Source organism: Epinephelus fuscoguttatus, linkage group LG15 (genome assembly GCF_011397635.1).
Source record: "Epinephelus fuscoguttatus linkage group LG15, E.fuscoguttatus.final_Chr_v1".
Classification (NCBI taxonomy): Eukaryota; Metazoa; Chordata; class Actinopteri; order Perciformes; family Serranidae; genus Epinephelus; species Epinephelus fuscoguttatus.
In genome coordinates, this window is record NC_064766.1 from 3,221,864 (window position 1) to 3,246,645 (window position 24,782).

Here is a 24,782-nt window from a genome sequence, read left to right on the forward strand (position 1 = left end):
CTGTGGAAAGACTTTTAGATTATCAATTTCAATTCCATACGTCAGAACTAGATCGAGGGTATGGTTAAAACAATGAGTGGGTTCATGTACACCCTGACTGAAGCCAATGGAGTCTAATAATGAGATAAACGCGGTAGCCAGGGAGTCATTATCAACGTCGACATGAATGTTAAAATCGCCTACAATAATAACTTTATCTGATTTAAGAACTAAACTGGATAAAAACTCTGAGAATTCAGATACAAATTCAGAATACGGGCCAGGAGCACGGTACACTATAACAAATAAAAGTGGCTGTGAGGTTTTCCAGGTCGGATGTAAAAGACTAAGAACGAGGCTTTCAAATGAATTATAATCTAGTTTAGGTTTAGGGCTGATTAACAGGCTAGAGTTAAAAATGGCTGCAACTCCTCCTCGGCCGCTGCCTCGAGGAATGTGGGTATTATTATGACTGGGAGGAGTGGACTCATTTAGACTAACATATTCATCTGGACACAGCCAGGTTTCAGTGAGACTGAGTAAATCAATATGATTATCTGATATTAATTCGTTTACTAACACTGCTTTAGACGATAGAGATCTGATATTTAACAGTCCGCATTTAATTCTCCTGTTTTGTCTTTCTGTCACAGAAGAGGTTTTAATTTTTATGAGGTTGTTATGCACAACTCCTCTTTGTTTAATTTTAGATTTAAATAATTTAGGTGGTCAGGGGACAGACACCGTTTGTATAAAACTATGAAAACTATGGCTGGGTAACTGAACTAGAAGCTCAGAGATAGGACTGTGACTCTGAGTCCTGGTCTCAACTCTGGGTTGTCAGGGATTTAAATTACTAATAAAGTTTGCCAGGTTCCTAGAAATGAGAGCAGCTCCATCCAAAGTGGGATGAATGCCATCTCTCCTAATAAGACCAGGTTTTCCCCAGAAAGTTTGCCAATTATTAATGAAACCCACATCGTTTGCTGGACACCACCTGGACAGCCAGCGATTAAATGATGACATGCGGCTAAATATGTCATCACTGGTCAGATTTGGGAGGGGTCCAGAGAAAACTACGGAGTCCGACATCGTTTTTGCATATTCACACACCGAGGCAATATTAATTTTAGTGACCTCCGATTGGCGTAACCGGGTGTCATTGACGCCGACGTGAATAACAATCTTACTGAATCTACGTTTAGCTTTAGCCAGCAGTTTTAAATTAGATTCAATGTCGCCCGCTCTGGGCCCAGGAATACATTTGACTATGGTCGCTGGTGTTGCTAACTTCACGTTTCTCAGAATAGAGCTGCCAATAACCAGAGTTTTATCCTCAGTGGGTGTGTCGCTGAGTGGGGAAAAGTGGTTGGAAACGTGAACAGGCTGGTGGTGAGCCGTGGGCTTCGGCTTGGAGCTGTGCTTCTGGCGAACCGTAACCCAACCTCCCGGCTGAACGGGAGTTACCGGAGGACAGTTAGCAGAGGTTAAGGCTATGCTATGTGGCTCCGCACCGGCTACAGGGGGCTGGCTAACTACCGCAGCTACTGAATGGTTTTCCATGGTGCGGAGCCGCGCTTCTAATTCACTAAGCCTCGCCTCCAACGCAGCAAATAAGCTACACTTATTACAATTACCACTGTCGCTAAATGAGGCAGAGGCATAACTGAACATTTGGCACACCGAGCAAGAGAGAGCAGAGGGAGAAGCCATCGCTAACTTTAAAGCTAATGTAGCTACCAAGGCTAGTAACGTGCAAATAACAGCTAAGAGATTAGCGAGAAAGTCGTAGAAAGGAGGAGAGCTATAAGTGCTTAAACAGAACTAGTGTTGGTTAAGATTTGAAGTAGACGTTAAAGCAACTGAAGTGAGAAAACAGGCTACTAGAATTCACCAGAGCAGTACAGAGACGCTGTCACAGAAACACCGGAAATAACACAACTCGCTTACCGCAATACGTCAGCACGTCAGGCACATGCGTTTGCGAGGCACAAGCAAGCAGCTAGTAGCAAGAGGGAAACACAAACCTGACAGATACTGTAAAGATGAGCAACTGGGGAGACAAGGAATTGCGTGCCTTCCTTGTCCTCGCAAACGAAGAGGCCATTAAGTCAGATGACAGGAACGCTGAACTACAAGAGAATCGCCAAAGGCCTGACTAGCCGCGGCTTCCCTCCCACGTCACTGGTTACGTCACACGCTGAGCTACACGTTTTGTTACTTGCTCACGCTCCCCACTGCCCCAAAAAAGGCACATTCTGTATAAACAAAAGCAGGTAGGCAGCATTTTGCCACACTCCCTGATTTCATTTTTATACTGCCAATGCTGAAAAAAGACTGATTGGGCTTTCCTGCAAATTTGCAGGATGACTGAAAATGTCACAAAAAAGGTCATTACTTTAAAGCACTCCATGCTCTGGCTCCAGCACACATTAGAGCTCGTATGTGCACTCATTATCACATCTTGCAACAAAACTCTGCTAGCCATCCCTCAATCTACAGTAGGCTTCAAACTTAAAAGGAGATTGTGCATTTGCCATCAGGGCCCCAAAGCAGTCTTCCTGTTGACATTTAACTTGCTACCTCAGTGACAATGACATTACCTCTTGTGAATTCAAGGCATAAACACACTTCCTGCCGTCGTCATAAACCTTGAGGCCGGCGTGTTGGTTTATCTCCTCAGGAGGGACTGTTGCAGTTGAATGAACTGTGCTCTTTCCAGTCAGATGGTTTTTAGTCACATTGATCTCCATGGCAAACAGAGCTGAAACACAGAAGACAAAGAAAGTCTATGTTATTATCTGTTAATGTTGGCCTAATCTCACATCTGTATATATGACATCATCGCTTCAGGTTGCTTCCATGATAAGCAATGACCACTGCAGCTTCAGCAGCTGCTCCCTTGTATTATTATATTATTTGCCTGTAATTCATTTAGAAAGAAAAAATAAAAACAGAGTGATCAGATGGAAAAACTGAACTTCTGTGGAGGTAACAGGGTACAAAAACAACAGTGTGGCAAGATGCAAAGATAAATGGATACTGTTGGAATCATGTACAGGGTATACAAGGTACCATGTACAGAACTGGTATTCAAGCCTGGTTATGCTCAAACCAGGGCTATCTGGAAAACTACCAGCTGAGCTATGGAGTCATTCAATAAAGCCAGGAAAAATGGGCACACCAAAGCACACACACATGTGAGAGTTGAACTAAAAATAATGCAGAGGCAGATCAGTTCCTCAAATGTTGACACCTGCCTGGTCCCTCTTGAAGGGGATTTATGGTTGTGAGTAGACCCTACGCACGTTGCCTATGCCGTTGTGAGCATTTTTACTTCTGCGGTGGTGTGTCTGTGTCACTCTGCAGTTACACCTCCAAAACAAACAAAAGGACGTGAAGGACGCGATAGACGCGAACTTCGCGGCCGCAAATTGTTTTTTGCTAGTCACAAGTTATTAGCTTTAGCATGTTTACATTGTATAAATTAGCCTAGTCACTAGCAGATATTTTTTTCCTCTAATCATACCTTAACAAATTTACATGTAACGTTATTGTTTTTCTTTCTCACTGTTGGTTTAAGTCTCTGCATCACCTGACAGAACAGCTCGTTTGAATTTCAGCCTGCATGCACATTTTTTCAGCTGAACGTTGTTGAAACAGAGCAGCTGATGTAGCTGCAAGAAGTAAATGGAGTGAGATGGCAGGCAGGTAACGTTACATTGTGTTTTATCTTGCAACAGCATCATTTACATACAGCATGTGCTTTGTCTGTTAACCTATATTTTCTCTGAAATCCAAAATATTTCCACACTGCTGATTTAATTCCTGATTAAATAACTAGTAATATTATTAATAATAATGACGATACTAATACTAATACTAGAAATAATAACAAGTTAGTAAATTATGCTCATCATCTTTCACTTGGCTGCTTGCTGACTGCTGAACTGCAAAATACAATGTGCTTTGACTGACATTACAAGACTGTGTAAAATGATCTCACTTTTTCTCTGTGTGCTTGGTTCAGAGTGTTTGTTGGCTGTTGGAGAGAGGAATTCTGGGACATGACGGGTCACTGTGGTGACCTGTAATGGCTCTGTGGGGCAGAAAACAGAACTGTTAACACAGATTCAACTTTGAAGTTAGTTAAAACATTGAAATGATGTCATGACTTACCAGGAACAAAGCTGTCCTGAGCCTCCTGCAGGACAAACGCAAATCAGTAAATGCAACATAGTGGAGGCACTAAAATAAAGCTCTGTGTGTGTGTGTGTGTGTGTGTGTGTGTGTGTGTGTGCGTGCGTGCACGTGTGCACACCTTGATAATGTCCCCTGGACTTTTCTCCACAGCCTTCAGTCTGTTGAGGATGAAACTCTCATTGGTAGAAATCATAGACTCCTCTCTCTCCAGACACTCCACCTCCTTCTCTATCCTGATGTTTCAGAGGAGACAATGCAACAACAGCTCATATTGATATGCAGTGGTGGAAAGTAACTAAGTACATTTACTTAAGGACTGTACTTACGTAAAGTTTTGATGTTGTACTTCACTTTAGTATGTCCATTTTATGCTACTTGATACTTCTGCTCCTTTACATTTTGGGGGGAAATACTGTACTTTTTACTCCGCTACATTTATATGACAGCTTTAGTTACTAGTTGCTTTGCAAAGTTATATTGTTAATACAAAATATTATTCAACTAATAAATTATGATATATTATAATAGGTTAAGGTACCCAGAAGTGGGTGAACTAATTAAACTCCACCAACATTACCAACATTAAAGTAATGAACACACTAATGCATCAATAATTATAATCCAGTAATATAATACATACAAAAGTGAAATATGCATTTCTACATTGAGAGTACATCAGTTTTGGCACTTTGAACTGCTAATACTTTCCTACATTTACTGAAGTTAGGTTTTGAATGCAGGAATTTTAAAACAGAGTATTTCTACACAGTGGTATTGCTATGTTTACTTAAGTAAAAGGTGTGGGTACTTCTTCCACCTCTGTTGGTATGTGGGTGTCTATAATGTGTGTTTGCGTTTAGTACCTGTGGATGTTGAGCTGCAGTGCTCGGGTGTGCTGCAGGTCAGACAAAAGGCTCTGCTGCTGTGAGGAGTCTGTTGCATTGTGGGAAGCAGAGTCTTGTAGGAGCCACTGCTCTCTCAGTACTTTTTTCTGATTATTTTAAAGGACACAACACAGGGGGTCTATCATGTGGATTAAGATCTCTTTAAATGGAGTTCAGGTTTACACCAACAGCTGTCATTTCCTCAGATCATATTCTGATTTCACTGAATGAGTGTATATGACAGCAGCTGGTCAGTGTAATCAAACAGTAAATGATAACCACAGTGCCTGTCATGTCACAGGAAGAAGAATTATGCACATTTGTGGACAAACAGATGGACAGTGATTATTCATGCTAATAAGAGATAATACCGTTCTATGAAAACGATTTAGCACACACCTCATCTGGTGTTAGTGCTGACCCTTTATAGAATTGAAACAATGTTTGAGTGTAAATGAGTGAAGTGAACCTTTAGGTGCTTAAGTGTCAGTTTTTCTTGGTCCAGTTCCAGTTTCTTCTGTCTAATGTCTTCCTGAATGCGATGCTTCTCCTGGTACATTAAAGACAAAAATGTGAGTGAATTTACAGAGCAGTGACAAAACATTCCAACAAATGAAGGGTTACAGATAAAGCCATCAGAGAGATGCAGATAGGCATAATATAAGTTGTATTTTTAAAGGGATAGTTCAGAAATTTGAAAGTGGGGTTGTATAGGGTACTCATGGACAGTGTATTACATACATAGTCAGCATGCCCCCATATGGAGAAGCAGGCTGGAGTCTGACACAGTAGCCAAACAATCTATTGCTGTGGAAAGGGTCAACAACAAAATGCATTTTAGCCACCTAAAAAAAGTCCTGCCTAAAAAAGTTAATATTGATTTAAGTGTATGCTATATTGAGATTATTTTAACTGCTTTAGCTTAATGCTGAACAGTGATTTCCAAGGGAAAATTAAGCCGTTATATCAAAGCCAGACTTAATTGAATAAAACAATGATTTCACATCGCTGAACACAAGAGCTGCTAGTCTACCGCTGCTAGTCTACTGTTGCCTCAGTTGCATCAATCATTTTCTTTGTGTTATTGTGTGACTTTGATCTTTAAAAGGGTTCATTCAGATTCACCAAAGGCCACACAATAATGCAAACAAACTAACCCACCAAGCAAGCTAAAACTATTGTTTTTCTCAATGGAGTTTGGTAGCTTTGATGAGAGCATAGATGGAGAACTCAAGCCATTAATAGCTTCCCCATTGGAACAGGCTGTTGGACGGAAAGGTAACGCAGAGAATATACTCTCAGTATACGGTAATGTACATTTAAACTGATATTGATCTTTTTTATGCCAGACTTTTTTTAGGGGGCTAAAATAAATTTGTTGCTGACCCCCATCCACAGCAGTACTTTGCTTAGCTTCTGTGTCAGACTCCAGTCTGCTTCTCCAAACTAGGGGCGTGACAACTGATATCTAAGAAAAGCTCTAGCGATAGTTCAGTCAGGAAGACAATACTTTTCCTGCTCAGGCAGTAGATTTTGTTCCTCACCCTGCCATTCACTCCTTGCACATATGCTCACTCACTATCTCTAACTGTCATTGTTCAGGGCTGTCAATTGAGTCATCAGCTGTTGTACAGCTGATTCACAATCAATGAATATCACAGCGACACACCCTTCCTGTCAGTCTATCATCTTACTAACCTGGAAATCCTGATGCCCCGCCCCTAGCAAATTCTAATTTGCACTGCACGGGAATCTGGCTCCGACGAGCAGAGCCCGCTGAATCGCCAATCGGACCAATCCGATCAGTCTATCTGACAGAGGCGCACTCTGGGCGGGTGTAACGTGATGAGGACAGTGCTGCGCCTTAGGAGTCGAAAAGTAAACAGCCAAGATAGCAGCTGTCAAAGGATCGCGCCCATTCAATTTGGCTTTGGAAGAAACGCTAAGCCAACTACACTTATCTTTTTCCTTGAGAGAGGAACAGAAGATTGCCCTAGAAGGCTTCGCTTCCAGGAAGGACGTTTTTGTTGTTTTGCCGACGGGATACAGCAAAAGCATAATATTTCAGTTAGCCCCACTCTTCGGCAAACAAATGGGGCTTAGTGCAATGAATACGGCACCTTGTTTTTTGCTCTGATTGGCCATCGTGCTGTCCAATTTCGTGCGGCGGCATTTGAAATGCCTCAGTTAGTGCCGCCCCTTGGGTAGAAAGCGTGTATCGGTGAGGGCCAGACTCAAAATCTTTCTAGATTAGAGTCTGGATTTCCAGGCTATCATCTTACTGCTTCTCATTTTAAATACGGTTCTTTGTCTGCCATAGTTCTGTCTTGCTGCAGTCATGTGCACCGTCCATCTCCCATTACCACATGGTCTTCACAGATTCATCATCCTCATCTTCCTCATCTCCCACTGAGTCATGAGCCACCACCACCAGTGTCTGGACTCCATGGGGGAAATTTATCTTGCTGCTGTCCAGATGTCCCTCGATCACAAAATCCCCTTGGTGTCTCAGTCAGCACAAATCATCTGTTACTCTGTATATTCATACATTCACACATTGACTATGGATAAGTACCCCATACAACTCCACTTTAATACATAGCTTTTTTTTAACTGTAGCAGATATTACAGTTATTGGCTACAACACTCCAAAATCACTGTTTCACTCGAGCAGATATTGAGCAGAGTAGAGTAAAGCATTACGGTGATGGCCTGTAGCCTTTCCTTCATCAGGTCAGACTCCTCCATACTGCTGCAGGAGAGAGAAAATCGGGGCAAAGAGAGAATGGACAAGAAAAAGAGGGAAATTTGTTAAACACCTTTTTCTACAGTTACACATCAAAATAAAAGCATACTGCAATAAACCACAATATAAATCAATCAAAGCTCAGCCAGACTGCCATGACAATAATGACAATTATGACAACTTTTACAGCACAAAGCAGTGCAGATGGATTTGAGTCTTACTGTACTATACTGTATCTCACTGTTTGATTCTGAATTAAATTTACTGTTATTCATTATTATTGAGTAAAATAAAAATTGTAAGAACAACAACAAAAAAATGTTTCTCAGGATTTCACTATTATTTACCCACGGCAAGAAAATAGCTAAAAGGAGCTGCATATAGTTACACAATAGACAATATTCTGTATACTTGAATTTGCATAATGATGGACCTAAAACTTACATCCATCTAACATCATCCATCTTATTGTCTACCATCTAAGATAAAAATTTGAATGAAGCAATGAGGATTCCAGCATCCCCTGCTGGTCTAAATGCTGCTTCACACCTTTTTCCACCCTGACAAGATTATCATTTTAAGAAAATTGATTTGTCACCATAAAACTGCTAAGTTTTAAAACTCTGCACACTTCTGCTCACTAGATTGGCACTTTAGTATACTAGTATTCAAAATGAACACTTCTTCAGCTTTTGGCGCGTCTGCTGGCCCTGCTTCTAACAGTTCAACTCCATCAACATTTAGATCATTGTTCTTCTTCTTTTTACTGCTGACTGTTGCTAACTCAGCCTTAGTTGTGTGTCCTTACTCTTGCAATGTAACTATAAATCATGGAATCGCTGTCTTTCTGTCTTTATGTAGGTACAGTGGCATGCAAAAGTTTGGGTGCCCCTGGTCAAAATTTTGTTTACTGTGAGTAGTTAGGTAAGCAGAAGATGAACTGATCTGAAGTGAAAGATGACATATTTCTTCAATATCTTAAGTAAGATTACTTTTTAATTTTACATTTTCAAAAATAATAAAAAAGGAAAGGGGCCTGATGCAAAAGTTTGGGCACCCTGCATGGTCAGTGCTTAGTAACGCCCCTCTTGGCAAGTGTAACAGCTTCAAAACACTTTTTGTAACCAGCTTAGAGTCTTTCAGTTCTAGTTCGGGGGGATTTTTTTATCCATTCTTCCTGCAAAAGGCTTCTAGCTCCGTGAGATTCTTGGGCTGTCTTGCATGCACTGCTCTTTTTTGAGGTCCATCCACAGATTTGATGTTAAGATGTTAAGGTCGGGGGACTGTGAGGGCCATGGCAAAACTTTCAGCTTCAGCCTCTTGAGATAGTTCACTGTGACTTTCAAGGTGTGTTTAGGATCATTGTCCTGTTGTAGAAGTCATCCTCTCTTCATCTTCAGTTGTTTTACAGATGGTGTGATATTTGCTTTCAGAATTTGCTGGAATTTAACTGAATCCATTCTTCCTTCTACCTGTGAAATGTTCACTGCGCCACTGGCTGCAACACAAGCCCAAAGCATGACTGATCCACCCCCGTGTTTAACAGTTGGACAGGTGTTGTTGTTTTTTTTTTTTCATGAAATTCTGTATCTTTTTATCTCCAAACATACCTCAGCTCATTGCATCCAAAAAGCATTAGGCTTGTTTAGATGTTCCTTTGCGAACTCCTGACGCTGAATTTTGTGGTGAGGACGCAGAAAAGGTTTTCTTCTGATGACTCTTCATGAATTTCACATTTACAGTACACAGGTGTCACTGCACAGTATAACAGTGCACCACCACTCCAGGTCTGCTAAATTTTCCTGCAGGTCTTTTACAGTCAAACAGGGGTTTAGATTTGCCTTTCTAACAATCCTAAGTAGCTCTCTCTGAAAGTTTTCTAGGTCTTCAAGACCTCAACCTGACCTCCATAGTTCTTGTTAACTGCCATTTCTTAATTACATTACGAACAAAGGAAAGAGCTACCTGAAAACACTTTGCTATCGTCTTATGACCTTTTCCTGCTTTGTGAGCATCAGTTATTTTAGTTTTCAGAGTGTGAGGCAGCCGGTTTGAGGAGCCCATGGCTGCTGATGGGACAAGGTTTCAGGCGTGTTTATAAAACTTTAAAATTTGCATCACGTGGCCTTTCTTAATGATAACTGTGAACAAGCCAGAGTCCAGAGTCCTAACAAGTTAATTATGGTCTGAGGCCCTGGTAAAAGTTGTCTGAGAGCTCAAATGTCTTGGGGTGCTCAAACTTTTGCAGGGTGCTTGTTTCCTTTTTTTCCACTCTAAAATTGTACAAAACAGAAATGATACATTAATCTTGCTTAAAATGTTGAAAAGCATATTCCATCTTTAACTTCATGTCTTTTGGATATAACTTCATCTTCTACTCAATTAACTATTCACAGTAAACAAAATTTTGATCAAAGGTGCCCAAACTTTTACATGCCATTGCATGTGTGTCCTTTGCAAATCTTAGGAACTGTTCATCCAATCTTTGTCACACTTGGTAGGTGTAATACTGGGGATCCAAGGACATGTAGTGTTGAACTTGGTACAGTGTTGGACAAATGACATGTTCAAATCACCAAACTTTGAATAAACAAGTCAAAAGCACTTTGGGGCTCTGTGCAGCAGCAGGGGCGAGGCTTCAGGGCTCTGCAGGGTCCATCATGTTGTCAGCAGTGAGCTGGCCACTGCTCTTTCAGTACTTTTACATGACATTAGAGAAAATTGATTTATTATGTTAGTCTGACTAAAACTGGACTTTTAAAATACATGTAAACATGTTTATCCGACTGAAATTGTACTAAATTAAGATAATGCGATTGGGAATTGAATTACTCCTGTATGTATACAGTAGGGCTGTCAACAAATATTCTAAATTCAAATTTAAATTCGAATTTGAAAAAAAAAATGGACCTTCGAATGTGAAAATTGATATTCGATTGTGGAGAAAAAAAAAACACCACCACAGCTGTCCTCTTTGTGAGTGGGAGGTGGGATCGGTTAACATGGGCGCCGAAAGGAAACTGGCTTCGCTTCTTGGCGCTTCGAGGCTATTCGCAGCGCTTCCGCGGGCGGTCTGGCCTGACGGGTCAGAGAGGGGGGGCGAGCGAGAGGCCCGCGGTCGTTTACAATGTAAAGTTATAGATAATTGTTTTATGTGTTTTAATGTGTAGGTATGTAAATGTTTTCAAAGACATTTATGTTGAAATAAAAATACCTACAAGTAGTTACGTTTCCTTGTATTGATACATGTACAAGTATGTTTCCTTGTATTAGTTTGCCCTCTTGTGGACATAATGCAAAGAAAAAATTTTTTTTTGAATGGTTCGAACCTATGAGTTATTTTTAGAAGGAATATTCGAACGTCATTTTTGAGCAATTTTGACAGCCCTAGTATACAGTCAATCAGTACATTAACATGCACAGTTAAGTGGAGTTACAGCCTCCACTGGGCCGTAATTGGAGTACTGTCCTTGTCCCAGTATAGAAGCACGGGAGAGGAATCAGTTTATTGACTGAAGTATGTCTGATTCCTCTATGATAGGTGGTGATATGCCCCCTTTTTGTTTGTTAGTACTGGACCTTTTTCCTGTTGACATATTACTCACAGATCAAACTACTGACAAACAAGTTAGCTATGGTTAGCTAGCGGCAAACTAGTACCATGGTGGAAAACTTTACAGCTCTGTACACTTTTTCAATGCTGCATGCTTTACTTTTTCTTCTTCTTCTCTTCCTCTGCTCACATTTAATGCTATTCGACTTCAAATACTAGGTTGGAAACTGTGGAGCATGAACAGAGCGCCGAGGCCAGTTTGGGTCCAATTGACTATATACATGAGGAGTAATTCAACTCCCAATCACACTACCTGGGGAGTATCTGACTTTGAGAAATTCGACTTGGTACGATTTCAGTCATACGAACATGTTTACTTTAAAAGTCCGGTTTTAGACAGACTAACACAATAAATGCATTTTCTGTAATGTCATTTAAACGTACTGAGTTGGTCCCAAACTGGCCTTGGCGCTGTGTGCATGCTCCACAATTTCCACTTGACTTGGAAGTCAAATAGCATTAAATGTGTAACAGAAGAAGATGCCTGTCAACATGGTGAAATCTACATCCAGAGCCGTGCATTTTTGTATGGACAAAATGTACAGAGCTGTAAAGTTGTCCATCATGGTACCAGTTTGCCACTAGCTAACCGTAGCTAACCCATTTGTCGATTGTTTGGCATGTCATGTAATAGGTCGACCAGAAAAAGGTCCAATTCTAACAGCAAAAATAGGACATATCACCACCTATCATGGTGGAACTGGACATACTTGGGTCAATAAATTGATTCCCCTCCATTGCTTGTATTCTAGGACAAGGACAGTAGTCCAATTAAATGGCCTAGTCAAGCTATAACTGCAGCTCCAATTAACTGTGCCTGTAATCCTACTGACTGACTGCAGTTCATACTAGTTCAATGGTGTTCATAATGTCTTCAGTTTATGATAATCACTTTAGCTGTTCTTTTATCTCAGACATGCATTAAGGTGTTACCCACATTTTTAGGCTTCTTGACATGTTTCGTCCTCAGAAGTGTCACTTGGTGGTGGTTGTGATGCGCCTTTATCAGCTGACACTTCTGAAGAAGGCGGAAGTTTCTGCCGAAACATGCCAAGAAGCCTAAAAAGGTATGTAACACCTTAATACATGTCTGAGTAAAAGAACAACTGCAGTTCATACTGGATATACTAATGTTACAACTGAACTCTTCTTGACATCCCTGGAGTCAACAAGCATGAGCAGATTAACCTACAGAACAGCACCTCTCTACAGTTAGAACTAAGTTTGCCATACTAACTTAAAACACCAACAAAATGCCACCACTAAATAAATCCATGCTCTACTTTATAACCATGGCGGTCGGTTGAAGTAAGCAACTAACATGCCTGTTTGGAAATTAATACATCCACTTAGTGTATTTCACCAGTGTTTCTGACCCCAAGTAGCCATGACTTGAATGTGTTTTTCAGGCGCAATTTAGCGATTTGGGGGCCCCCCAGCAAAAGCCATCTTGCTTTACCTTTCAGGCATTCTCTAATGGGAAATATTGGTTTTAACAGTGGTAGAAGAAGTATTTTTTCTGAATTAAAACTATCATTTATTAATAGTAAAATTATTAATACTGCATGGTAACACTGCATTCAAAGTTTGACTTAAAGAGTGAAAGAGAGGAATTATCAGTACAATCTGCCTAAATTTACATAACGTCTAAATAAGGTTGCACTTTCAATTCAAATATAACGCTGAATAGTTTAATGAATAACAATGTATCATATTTCAACTGTTAAGTGTTTAAGCACTTATAGCTCTCCTCCTTTCTACGACTTTCTCGCTAACCTCTTAGCTGTTGTTTGCACATTACTAGCCTTGGTAGCTACATTAACTTTACAGCTAGCGATGGCTTCTCCCTCTGCTCTTTCTTGCTCGGTGTGCCAAATGTTCAGTTATGCCTCTGCCTCCTTTAGCAACAGTGGTAATTGTAATAAGTGTAGCTTATTTGCTGCGTTGGAGGCGAGGCTTAGTGAATTAGAAGCGCAGCTCCGCACCATGGAAAACCATTCAGTAGCTACGGTAGTTAGCCAGCCCCCTGTAGCTGGTGCGGAGCCACATAGCATAGCCTTAGCCTCTGCTAACTGTCCTCCGGTAACTCCCGTTCAGCCGGGAGGGTGGGTTACGGTTCGCCAGAAGCACAGCTCCAAGCCGAAGCCCGCGGCTCACCACCAGCCTGTTCACGTTTCCAACTGCTTTTCCCCACTCAGCGACACACCCACTGAGGATAAAACTCTGGTTATTGGCAGCTCTATTCTGAGGAACGTGAAGTTAGCAACACCAGCGGCCATAGTCAAATGTATCCCTGGGGCCAGAGCGGGCGACATTGAATCTAATTTAAAACTGCTGGCTAAAGCTAAACATAGATTCAGTAAGATTGTTATTCATGTCGGCGCCAATGACACCTGGTTACGCCAATCGGAGGTCACTAAAATTAATATTGCCTCGGTGTGTGAATATGCAAAAACGATGTCGGACTCCGTAGTTTTCTCTGGACCCCTCCCAAATCTGACCAGTGATGACATGTTTAGCCGCATGTCATCATTTAATCGCTGGCTGTCAAGGTGGTGTCCAGCAAACGATGTGGGTTTCGTTAATAATTGGCAAACTTTCTGGGGAAAACCTGGTCTTGTTAGGAGAGACGGCATTCATCCCACTTTGGATGGAGCTGCTCTCATTTCTAGGAACCTGGCAAACTTTATTAGTAATTTAAATCCCTGACAACCCAGAGTTGAGACCAGGACTCAGAGTCACAGTCCTATACGCCTCTCTGAGCTTCTAGTTCAGTTACCCAGCCATAGTTTTCATAGTTTTATACAAACGGTGTCTGTCCCCCGACCACCTAAATTATTTAAATCTAAAATTAAACAATGAGGAGTTGTGCATAACAACCTCATAAAAATTAAAACCTCTTCTGTGACAGAAAGACAAAACAGGAGAATTAAATGCGGACTGTTAAATATCAGGTCTCTATCGTCTAAAGCAGTGTTAGTAAACGAATTAATATCAGATAATCATATTGATTTACTCAGTCTCACTGAAACCTGGCTGTGTCCAGATGAATATGTTAGTCTAAATGAATCCACTCCTCCCAGTCATAGTAATACCCACATTCCTCGAGGTAGCGGCCAAGGAGGGGGAGTTGTAGCCATTTTTAACTCTAGCCTGTTAATCAGCCCTAAACCTAAACTAGATTTTAATTCATTTGAAAGCCTCGTTCTTAGTCTTTTACATCCGACCTGGAAAACCTCGCAGCCACTTTTATTTGTTGTAGTGTACCGTGCTCCTGGCCCATATTCTGAATTTTTATCTGAATTCTCAGAGTTTTTATCCAGTTTAGTTCTTAAATCAGATAAAGTTATTATTGTAGGCAATTTTAACATTCATGTTGATGTTGATAATGACTCCCTGGCTACCACGTTTATCTCATTATTAGACTCCATTGGCTTCAGTCAGGGCGTACATGAACCCACTCATTGTTTTAACCATACCCTCGATCTAGTTCTCAGGTATGGAATTGAAATTGATAACCTAAAAGTCTTTTCACAGAATCCCTCGCTATCAGATCATTATCTAATTACTTTTGATTTCTTTTTACTCGATTACACGCCACTCAGCAACAGTTACTATACTAGATGTTTATCAGATAGTGCTGTCGCAAAATTTAAGGAAAAGATTACTCCGTCGTTAAATTCAATACCAAGTCCCTCAGTAACAGAGGTTTCCCGTACCGACTTTGATCATTTTGTCGATAGCGCCGTAGGCTGCGAACAACACTTGACTCTGTAGCCCCTCTTAAAAAGAAGTTAAAAAAACAAAGAAAGTTCGCTCCTTGGTATAACTCTCAAACCCGTAAGTTAAAACAAATATCGCGAAAATTTGAAAGGAATTGGCGATTAACCAAACTGGAAGAGTCTCGTTTAATCTGGACAGACAGTCTCAAAACTTATAAGAGGGGCCTCCGCAATGCCAGAGCAAACTATTACTCAGCATTAATAGAAGACAATAAGAGCAACCCCAGGTTTCTTTTCAGCACTGTAGCCAGGCTGACTGAGAGTCAAAACTCTATTGAGCCTTGTATTCCTTTAGCCCTTAGCAGTAATGATTTTATGAGCTTTTTTAATGACAAAATTCTAACTATTAGAGGCAAATTTCATGACCTCCTGTCCTCAGATAGTACCTATCTAACCTCAAACACAGCTGTAAAACCTAATATATATTTAGATTGCTTCTCCCCAATTTCTCTTCAAGAATTGACCGCAGCGATTTCTTCATCTAAATCATCAACGTGTCCCTTAGACCCCATCCCAACTAGGCTACTTAAGGAGGTCTTTTCTTTAGTTAACACTCATATATTAGATATGATCAATATATCCTTATTAACAGGCTATGTACCACAGTCTTTTAAGGTAGCTGTAATTAAACCTCTACTAAAAAAGCCCACCCTGGATCCAGAGGTGTTAGCCAACTATAGACCAATATCTAATCTTCCCTTTATGCCAAAGATCCTTGAGAAAGTAGTCGCAGACCAGCTGTGTGATTTTCTCCATGATAATAATCTATTTGAGGAATTTCAGTCAGGATTTAGAGTGCATCATAGCACTGAGACAGCACTAGTCAAAATTACAAATAACCTTCTCATTGCTTCAGACAAAGGACTTGTTTCTGTACTTGTTTTATTAGATCTTAGTGCAGCGTTTGACACTATTGACCATCAAATTCTACTGCTGAGACTGGAACACTTAATTGGCCTAAAAGGTTCTGCACTGAGCTGGTTTAAATCTTATTTATCTGATCGTTTTCAGTTTGTTGACGTTCATAATAAATCATCCTCACGTATCAAAGTTTGTTTTGAAGTTCCGCAAGGTTCTGTGCTTGGACCAATCCTATTTACTCTATATATGCTTCCTTTAGGTAACATCATTAGAAATCACTCTATAAATTTTCATTGTTATGCGGATGATACTCAGTTGTATTTATCGATGAAGCCAGAAGAAACTAATCAATTAACTAAACTCCATAACTGCCTTAAAGACATAAAAACTTGGATGAGCACCAATTTCCTGATGTTAAATTCAGACAGAACTGAAGTTATTGTTCTTGGCCCCAAACAACTCAGAGACTCTTAATCTGATGACATAGTTTCTCTAGATGGCATTGCTCTGGCCTCTAGCACTACCGTAAGAAACCTCGGAGTGATATTTGATCAAGATTTGTCTTTTAATTCTCATTTAAAACAAACCTCACGGACTGCATTTTTTCATCTGCGTATTATTGCGAAAAAATTAGGCCTATCCTGACCCAAAAAGATGCAGAAAAATTGGTCCACGCTTTTGTTACCTCTAGGCTGGATTACTGTAACTCTCTATTATCAGGTAGCTCTAGTAAGTCCTTAAAAACTCTCCAGCTAATTCAGAATGCAGAAGCACGTGTACTAACAGGAACTAAGAAACGTGATCATATTTCTCCTGTTTTAGCTTCTCTGCACTGGCTCCCTGTAAAATCCAGAATTGAATTTAAAATCCTACTGTTAACTTATAAAGCTCTAAATGGTCAAGCTCCGTCATATCTTAGAGAGTCGAAGCCTCGGTGACCTGCAACTCAGTGTTCTGCTAAGTGAAATTACTCTTTTGTCATTGCAGTCTGGTGGCTTTGATATAACGGCTTTAATTTCCTGTTGGAGAAGGCTGTCTGACAGTAAGATAAAGTGAAAATATTCTAAATATAGCGTACATTTAAACTGATTTCTTCTGATGGGCCTTTTTTTCAGTGGCTAAAAACATACCAATTGAGGCAGCGTTTGAAATGATCACATTTCTAGTTGGATTAGGTATACAGTATGTATTACACATACTGTCAATCAGTGTGATCACATGATGTTTTTTATGTCTTTACTTGTAACTACATGTGTAAAAGTGTGCCAGCTGCTGTACTAGGGAGTAGATCTGTGACTTCCTATTGAGAAATGAGGCAATCTGGCTATTTATATACTGCTAGGTCAACTCTTTTATTTCTATCCAGTGGGTCAATGGGCTGTCTGCTGGGAGAGTGCTAATGTCCTGCTGGTGCAGCTGTCCACAGCGTGTCACATGTCATTGCCTTGTTGTGTTTTTAAATTTACTTTTTTTAAGCAGTCTTTGGTTTAGAGTTGGGTTGATTTCTGGCTTTGCTGGTCCGGTGTATGAGCTGAAGCTGGTTTGAGTTTAAGCAAACCGACTGAACCGTCTTTTGTCATTCCAACTCCTCAAAGAAATTAAAAAGTAGCGCTAAATTGGCAACCTGTGCTGATGACATCATAGCACTAAATCCAACATCTGACTGGCTGTGAGCCGAGGCCAGCAACATGAAGGAGATCACATTTCGAGAGATGGGAGGGACAGAGCACCACAGTCTGTGTTTGTTTACAACAAAGTTCATGTGTTTTTGTGGTGACAAGAAGGGACATGGCAAGAACACTGAAACTGCACCAATATGACAACATTTCAGATTCCAAGCGGACATAAGAGGTGTCCTAAATAACCGCAAGTGATGCAGCGCTGCTGTTTTTTGTCAGACAGCCTGTTTATATTTATATCTTTCACTCACTTCAAAAGCACCACAGTTGGTGAGGAACAACTGATTCATGCCTTTAAGATGAGAAATTATCTACACGATAGCTTCTCATTTCACTACAAAAAGCTAAATAAGGCATCATCTGGCTGGAGAAAGATTGCCAGGGAGCTGAAAGTTTCTGGTGAGCTAAATGATGCTCACTAATTACAAGCTAGGCTACTTTCTAGTGGCTATATTCTCATTTCCATCAAATATCACAACATAGAATGTGTGTTTTCTGTTTTAAAAAGTAATGATTCAAACATAGGAAGATAGCAAGTAGGCTACTTCCTCATCTTTTAAGTGAATATGTCTCCAGTAGGGATGCACGGTAACATTGGCACGTCAGCAGTATCAGCCAACATTTGCTTTAAAATGAACTATCAGAAATGGCCAACATGCTTTTTCCTATTTTGCACAATGAATGAATATTACATACATTGAAAAGCATTCTATTTCATGTCTCCATCTGTTGGTGGGTCATCACGAATAAGAGCATGCACGGATAATACGATGTTAATTCCACTACAGAGCAGACTTGATGATCGCTAAAATTAGGTGGGGAAAAACGTGGCTATAACAATACTGGTATCAGTTATCAGCCAAATAAGTTGTTATATATCAGCATAATGGATATCGGCAAAAAATCCAATATTGTGCATCCCTATTCTCCAGTCTGATCTCGAGCAAAGAGCTGATATTTACTAAGTGGTTTGTTTACATGAGGTAACAGAAATGCATATTTAATTCAGTGTGCACAGACAGCTCCGATGTTTCGTGGTGTAACGTGATAGTCTAACACTCGTTTGCTATTGGGACACAGTGTCATTATGTTCCACTCTCTATCTACTATAGTTAAAAAAAATAGCTTACAGTGCACATTAAAAACACATCCAAAATAATATATTTCATGGCAGTTGTAAGGGTGCAATGAGTTTCACACATTCTAATCATTCATATTATGAATTCCCTGGTTACTACAATGTCTTTCTGTTCTGTATATCAGTACTGACTTTTTTAAAAGAATACAATCGAAGACTCAATTTCAATTTCAATTTTATTTATAAAGCCCAATATCACAAATCACAATTTGCCTCACAGGGCTTTACAGCATACGACATCCCTCTGTCCTTATGACCCTCACAGCGGATAAGGAAAAACTCCCCAAAAAAAACCCTTTAACGGGGAAAAAAAACGGTAGAAACCTCAGGAAGAGCAACTGAGGAGGGATCGTCATCTCATCCCCTTCATCCCACCAGTCAATTTTCTTTCACAAAAACACATCAGTGTTATTATCCCAGTTTATGCAGTGGATTCATTTGGTAACAACATTCTTCAGCCTGTCAGTTGCTGAGCACACATGACAGCTAAGCAGATATTGCTGTGCAGTCTGAATAAATTACATTATTTGTCCAACTGTTCAATACTCAACACTGTGTTTTGGGTGTACAACTTTCTACCACCTATTTGATAACCAATTGAAGGGATCCTTGTTACAAAACACCTGTGTGAATTACAGGAATTCCAGGGCTGATATTTTATTTGTTACAGTAGCCTACAAAATGAAATAAATGTTAAATACTCTTGTGGTTCATTTCCCACCCTACTGTCTGCTGTATGTGTATAGGCAAGGAGGCTGTGTATTTAATATAGATGTGGGTCAGGAGAGTTTATAGTGGGGTTCAAACATGTATAAGGGGGTCAGAGGGTGGAGAGTATATATAGAAAGAAATATACACATTTACTGCTTCTATTTCCAGGTCACCATTTGCCAAACTGAGTACAAACCCAGGTGGCTGCTGGAGGGCACATCTCCACTGGTATTGTACCAATACCTCCTAAACCCCTTACATGTACAGTCTGCTCCATAAAACAAGCAATATGCTACCATGCTATTGACCCACTGCCTCAGGTCAGCCAGGAGAAAAGGGGCTCAGATTAATTTTGCTCTAAGTCACCTTAACAAGCCAGCCCATCCGCACTTCTGCCCTAACTCCCTCAGACAAGGCATCCATCCTGTCAGCCTGAGGCGGGGGCTTAGCTGACCCACCTCCAGTCACACAGACTGTTAGTCAGACAGTTCCCTATTTATCCAGTCAGCTGTCACAGCATCTCCTTAATGACAGGAAAACACATTTACCAACCAGCCTGTCAGTAGTCAGTTAGAATGGCTGACTTTTCTATCACTCCTACAAAATAAAAGCAAAGTGGAATTTATATCAGCTTGTCAGTCAGTAAAGCAGTGGGCAAACTCAGCTAATCTGCTCATGAGGCTGCTAATCTGTGTAAACCATCTGCTTGCCAACCACAGTATAGACAGGACAACCATGTGGGCTGATCAGTATGACTACCATGTGCTCAGTGCCTCACCATATGAAAATACTCCAGTTTTTTTTGCTAAAGTTGTTCAAAAAGCATTTATTTTATGTCATCTGCATTATATTATCACTGTACTCTTACACTTATTTTAAATTCAATGAAATACTGTTATTTTTTTCCTTTTACGGGATTGTTTTGAAACATTAATGCATCTCTGAAACATTCAATATAGAGTGCTCTATTCAGCCTCCTTCCACAGAATGTGCCAACTATCACCAATAACTGCAACAAAACCACCACATCAGTGGTATTCAGATAGGTCCTGCCCATGTGTTTTATATTAATGAGGATTCAACATGTAATCTTACACCCCTGTGGAGAAATATCTCACATAGTAGGGGGTGGGACCAACTGTAATGAACCAAATCAACAATGTGAATTAAAACGAAGAAAATGAGGAAAAAGACAGATTAAAAGTATTTTTTGTTTCGGTAAAACAATTTACAGAATCAGCTTTAGGCCCAGTAACAATGAATTCCTTTAACAAATGCCTTTAACTGGTCTTAAATCATCATAATCTGATGTCTTTCACTCAATAGCAATGCAGGACAATGTCATATGTGGTCAAATATACCTACTGGTGTCAAGTCAAGCTAATAAAAGCTGGAAACTGTATGAGGAAAATGTATAGTTTGAATAATATATCATGAAATTTGCATGCTATGCCACAGTTACACTGAACAATGCAACCGCTTAGGTGTTTGCAATATATTTATATAATACTACTGTATTACTCAAAATAAACTGAGTTTGTGTTGAATAAATCTGCAGATGTCTCCCAAATAAGAATTTCAGAGTGCATACACATGGGGTTAAGTCAGTGCAGCCTACCATGTTGGAGCGTGCAGTGTACACAGACTCTTACTGGGACAACAAGCAGCAGCAGCAGTGAGGAGAAACTGAAGCTTAAACAGAATTAAGGAATTATCTCCACCTCTCTCTCTCTGTCTTCCTGTGTGGCTCTTCCTCTCTTGTAGGCCAATTCAAATGGTCAGTCAGTTTATCGGATTACAACATTTTTCCTATCTAAAACTTGGTAATTCCAACATCCAGTGAGTTAACTGCTTTGCTGAGCAGTAGGCTACACTTATTGTATGTTGCTCAGGCTCATCACTTTATCAACATAAATGCTCTGAATAGGCTTTTTGAACGGATTTTAACTAGCTACCTGACTGTATTTGAAGCTTTGAAAAAAATGCTGCTGCATGTTGGCAGACTAAAGTCCGTAATGACAAAATTAGTTTAATAGTCGGTGGTCCATGTTATTACATATCTGCACAGCTAGAAAACACTTAATGCTTTACATACTTAATACTTAATACCCACTGATACTATTAAAGATAAACCTGTAGAAAACTGTGTTCAGTTAGCTTACCTAATAGAGGCCGTCTTCTCTCTCGTGCTGGGCGGTTATGGCTGTCCCGCGGGGCGACCACAGGGCTGCAGGTGGATGTGGGCGGGGCTATGCGTGAGCGTGTATTGTCACATCTGATTGACAGTTGGCTGTTGAGTCAGCCAATCGCAAAGAGATCGCTGTCGGTACTAGAAGTTCTATTTAAGTCCTCCGTCTGTTTATCTGAAGTTCTGTGTGACATCCGTAGTTAAAGAGCTCTCTGTTACCATATATTTGTTAGGGAGGGAAAAAAGTCCATTGACAAAAAGCCATTTTTTAACTCTGAACTGACTGGTCTGTAACTGCGCATGACAGGTCCACAGTTGTCTACGAAATCCTTCACTTACATGTGCAGTTACAAATATTAAATATATCAATATTATCATAATATTATTATTATCATGGGTTTCAATCTGCAGTCCCTGGCAGGTTGATAGCATATTAAAACACAGTAAAAGCAAACATACAAAAGTACAAAAGCAAAGACATATAGTAAAACAGTGACATAACCCCACAGAAAGCAATAACCCACTTGACTGGTTTGTTTGTGGATGTGAGGTCAAATGTCTTATCCTATATTGTTTTGGTACGCGCATTAATAGAAACATCTTATGTTCATAAGAAAAACTGCATGTTTTGAAATTGAAATGAGTCGTTATGGGCTTGTAATGGGTCAAAATGTTTATTTCTGAGCACAGTGTGTATTTGGCTAAACTCATTAATGGAATGACCAAAACAAATCTTCAAACATGGCTTACAGTAAATAATGTTCTTAGAAAAATACATGCTCTATGAAAGCATTTTAAATCAAAACACTGCTGAATGTTTTTATTTATCAAACATTTGTTGTGGTGGTGATATTGTGATATAATCTTTTACACTGGCACATGCCTAATAGTGAGCCCTCAAGTATGAGTACTCAAGTGCGATTGGTTAATAATATTTTATCTGATGGCTTTATTCATTTTATCAGACAGCTGCAGTGAAGTCAGTGTGCAGCAGATGGGAGTCTTGTGTCACTTATGGACAGTCCCTGACTGACTTCTCCTCAAAATGCTGTGTGGTGTGGTCTACAGTCCTGAAGAGACCAGAGACATAAACCTCTACTTCACCAACAAGTGTTCTTAAAGTGACTGTATGGAACTGTTCTTTATTTGTCAGAGGAGGGGATGGTTGCAGTGTGACTTTGTTTTTTGTTTTGTTTTGTTTTTTGTTTTTGACTCTCCCTAAAGCTAAAATATGGAACATGCATTACCCTCCCTCAACCATGAATGAGTTATTGTATTTTTAAAACTTACCCTGTGATGTTTGAAATTTAAAGGTGAGGATAAAATCCTGGAGTTGGAAACAGCCTCGGTTTTTCATTCTGTGCATGCTGGTAGGTTTGAGCAAATGGTTTATTTTTAGCCAAATATTAAATGAGATGTACAATAAAGTGATTCTGATTAAATATCACTATTTTATGCTTTTTTTCCCTGATGGACAAGTTCGTCACACATGATGTGTCCAAGGACTATTGGAAATTTTTGAAAAATCCAACAATATTTTTTGTTTTTACAGTTTCTACCCATTTTAAATGGTGTAATTTGGGTAATATTTTTAAAGAAAACATGCCCTCTAAACCCACCCAATAACAAACAGTTGCTGACTCTTCCTTGTGTCAGTATCAGGCTTATAGTTATTATAGGTCATTGTTATAGCTAATAATAATAATATTAGTAATACTAATAATAATAATACTAATACTATGTGATGAATGTGTAAATAAGACAGCACAGTCAGATTTACTTAAAATGGGAACTACATTTAATTAGGCATAAGCATTTCTTGGGGGGGGGGGGGGGGGGTGTTCAACCCAACCAGACAATGAATAAAACTGATTTTGACTTCTGCTACTGTACAACCCTTAAAATCAACATTGTAGTGTTGAGGCCTTTCTCATTCATTTCACCATCCACTGAAGCCCAGACACCTAAACATCCCTACAGATGATGCATTGAAGAACTCATCACATCACTGCACTAACAATGTCAAAAGTTTCAGCATCAGTCTGAGAAATCAGTCGTGACAGCTTCATGGCAACTTGATTTAAGTTCCTACTTCATGGTGAAACTAAATCCACAGTATATTTACATTTGTACACTTATCAGAAGAGACAAATATGCGTTCATATCAACAGCTACAGTATATGAAGCTATAATTTTTTATTGACGAAAATAAGTAAATACCTACTGCCCCAAAACACATCATTCTGGCTTATGAGACCAGGTCTTATCATCATTTTGATTAGCAGTGTCTGAGATTTTTTTATTTAAAATTCTGGAACATGTGGATATACAGCAGACTTTATTAGAACGGTAAACAAACAAAAAAGAACTAAAACATGCAAATACATTAATAAACAGAGATATACAAAACCAACAAAACTGAAAGTTATGCAATCAAACTACCATTAAACACAGATGCAACCAACACAAAGTGACCGACATGATTTCACTCAATTTTCCCTTTACACACCCTAAAGCCTATGGATTACTACTATATTCTATGATATATATTATGAATTCATGGTCCACTGTTTTATGTAATGTCATATTAGACATGAATGGATGGCAGAGGAGATACCCGCACACCAATGTAACTGGGCTAGAAAGCCACAAAAAGGACTACCATCAGTGCTATAGTGTGTAAGGACCTAAACATTTGCTGCTGTTTTTAATTCAATATTTTTTCACTGTGCACCTTTTTGTGCACAGATGTCTTAAATAAATAGACTATTTTTGCACTGATATCAGCCTGTGGACCTTTTTGTGGCTTTCTAGCGCAGTAACATTGCTGTGTGGATACCTCCTCTGCCATCCTTTCTAGTTTGTTTATCGTATCGATTCACCCAAGACAAACTTTTTTGTTGCCCCAAGTAGGCGCAGTTTTACAACAGCCCAAGACTTTGCATATCTCCACAGACATGAAGACATGAAGAACTTGTTTGTATATGTAGCCTACCAT

General features: G+C 39.7%; 1 protein-coding gene across 2 annotated transcripts in view; it reads right to left on the reverse strand.

The window, feature by feature from the left end:
- palmda (palmdelphin a) overlaps nucleotides 1-21,817 on the reverse strand; it is a 37,347-nt gene extending 15,530 nt beyond the window's left edge. For both annotated transcript variants that reach the window (XM_049599424.1, XM_049599423.1), the window contains exons 1-8: nucleotides 21,759-21,817; nucleotides 7,770-7,818; nucleotides 5,536-5,616; nucleotides 5,046-5,173; nucleotides 4,301-4,415; nucleotides 4,159-4,183; nucleotides 3,986-4,078; nucleotides 2,583-2,743 (exon numbers count right to left, since the gene is read on the reverse strand). In XM_049599424.1, coding sequence (XP_049455381.1) covers nucleotides 2,583-2,743; nucleotides 3,986-4,078; nucleotides 4,159-4,183; nucleotides 4,301-4,415; nucleotides 5,046-5,173; nucleotides 5,536-5,616; nucleotides 7,770-7,814 — 648 coding nt within the window. In that variant the 5' untranslated portion in view covers nucleotides 7,815-7,818; nucleotides 21,759-21,817. The remainder of the gene's footprint in view (nucleotides 1-2,582; nucleotides 2,744-3,985; nucleotides 4,079-4,158; nucleotides 4,184-4,300; nucleotides 4,416-5,045; nucleotides 5,174-5,535; nucleotides 5,617-7,769; nucleotides 7,819-21,758) is intronic.
- Between the last annotated feature and the right edge of the window lie 2,965 nt (nucleotides 21,818-24,782).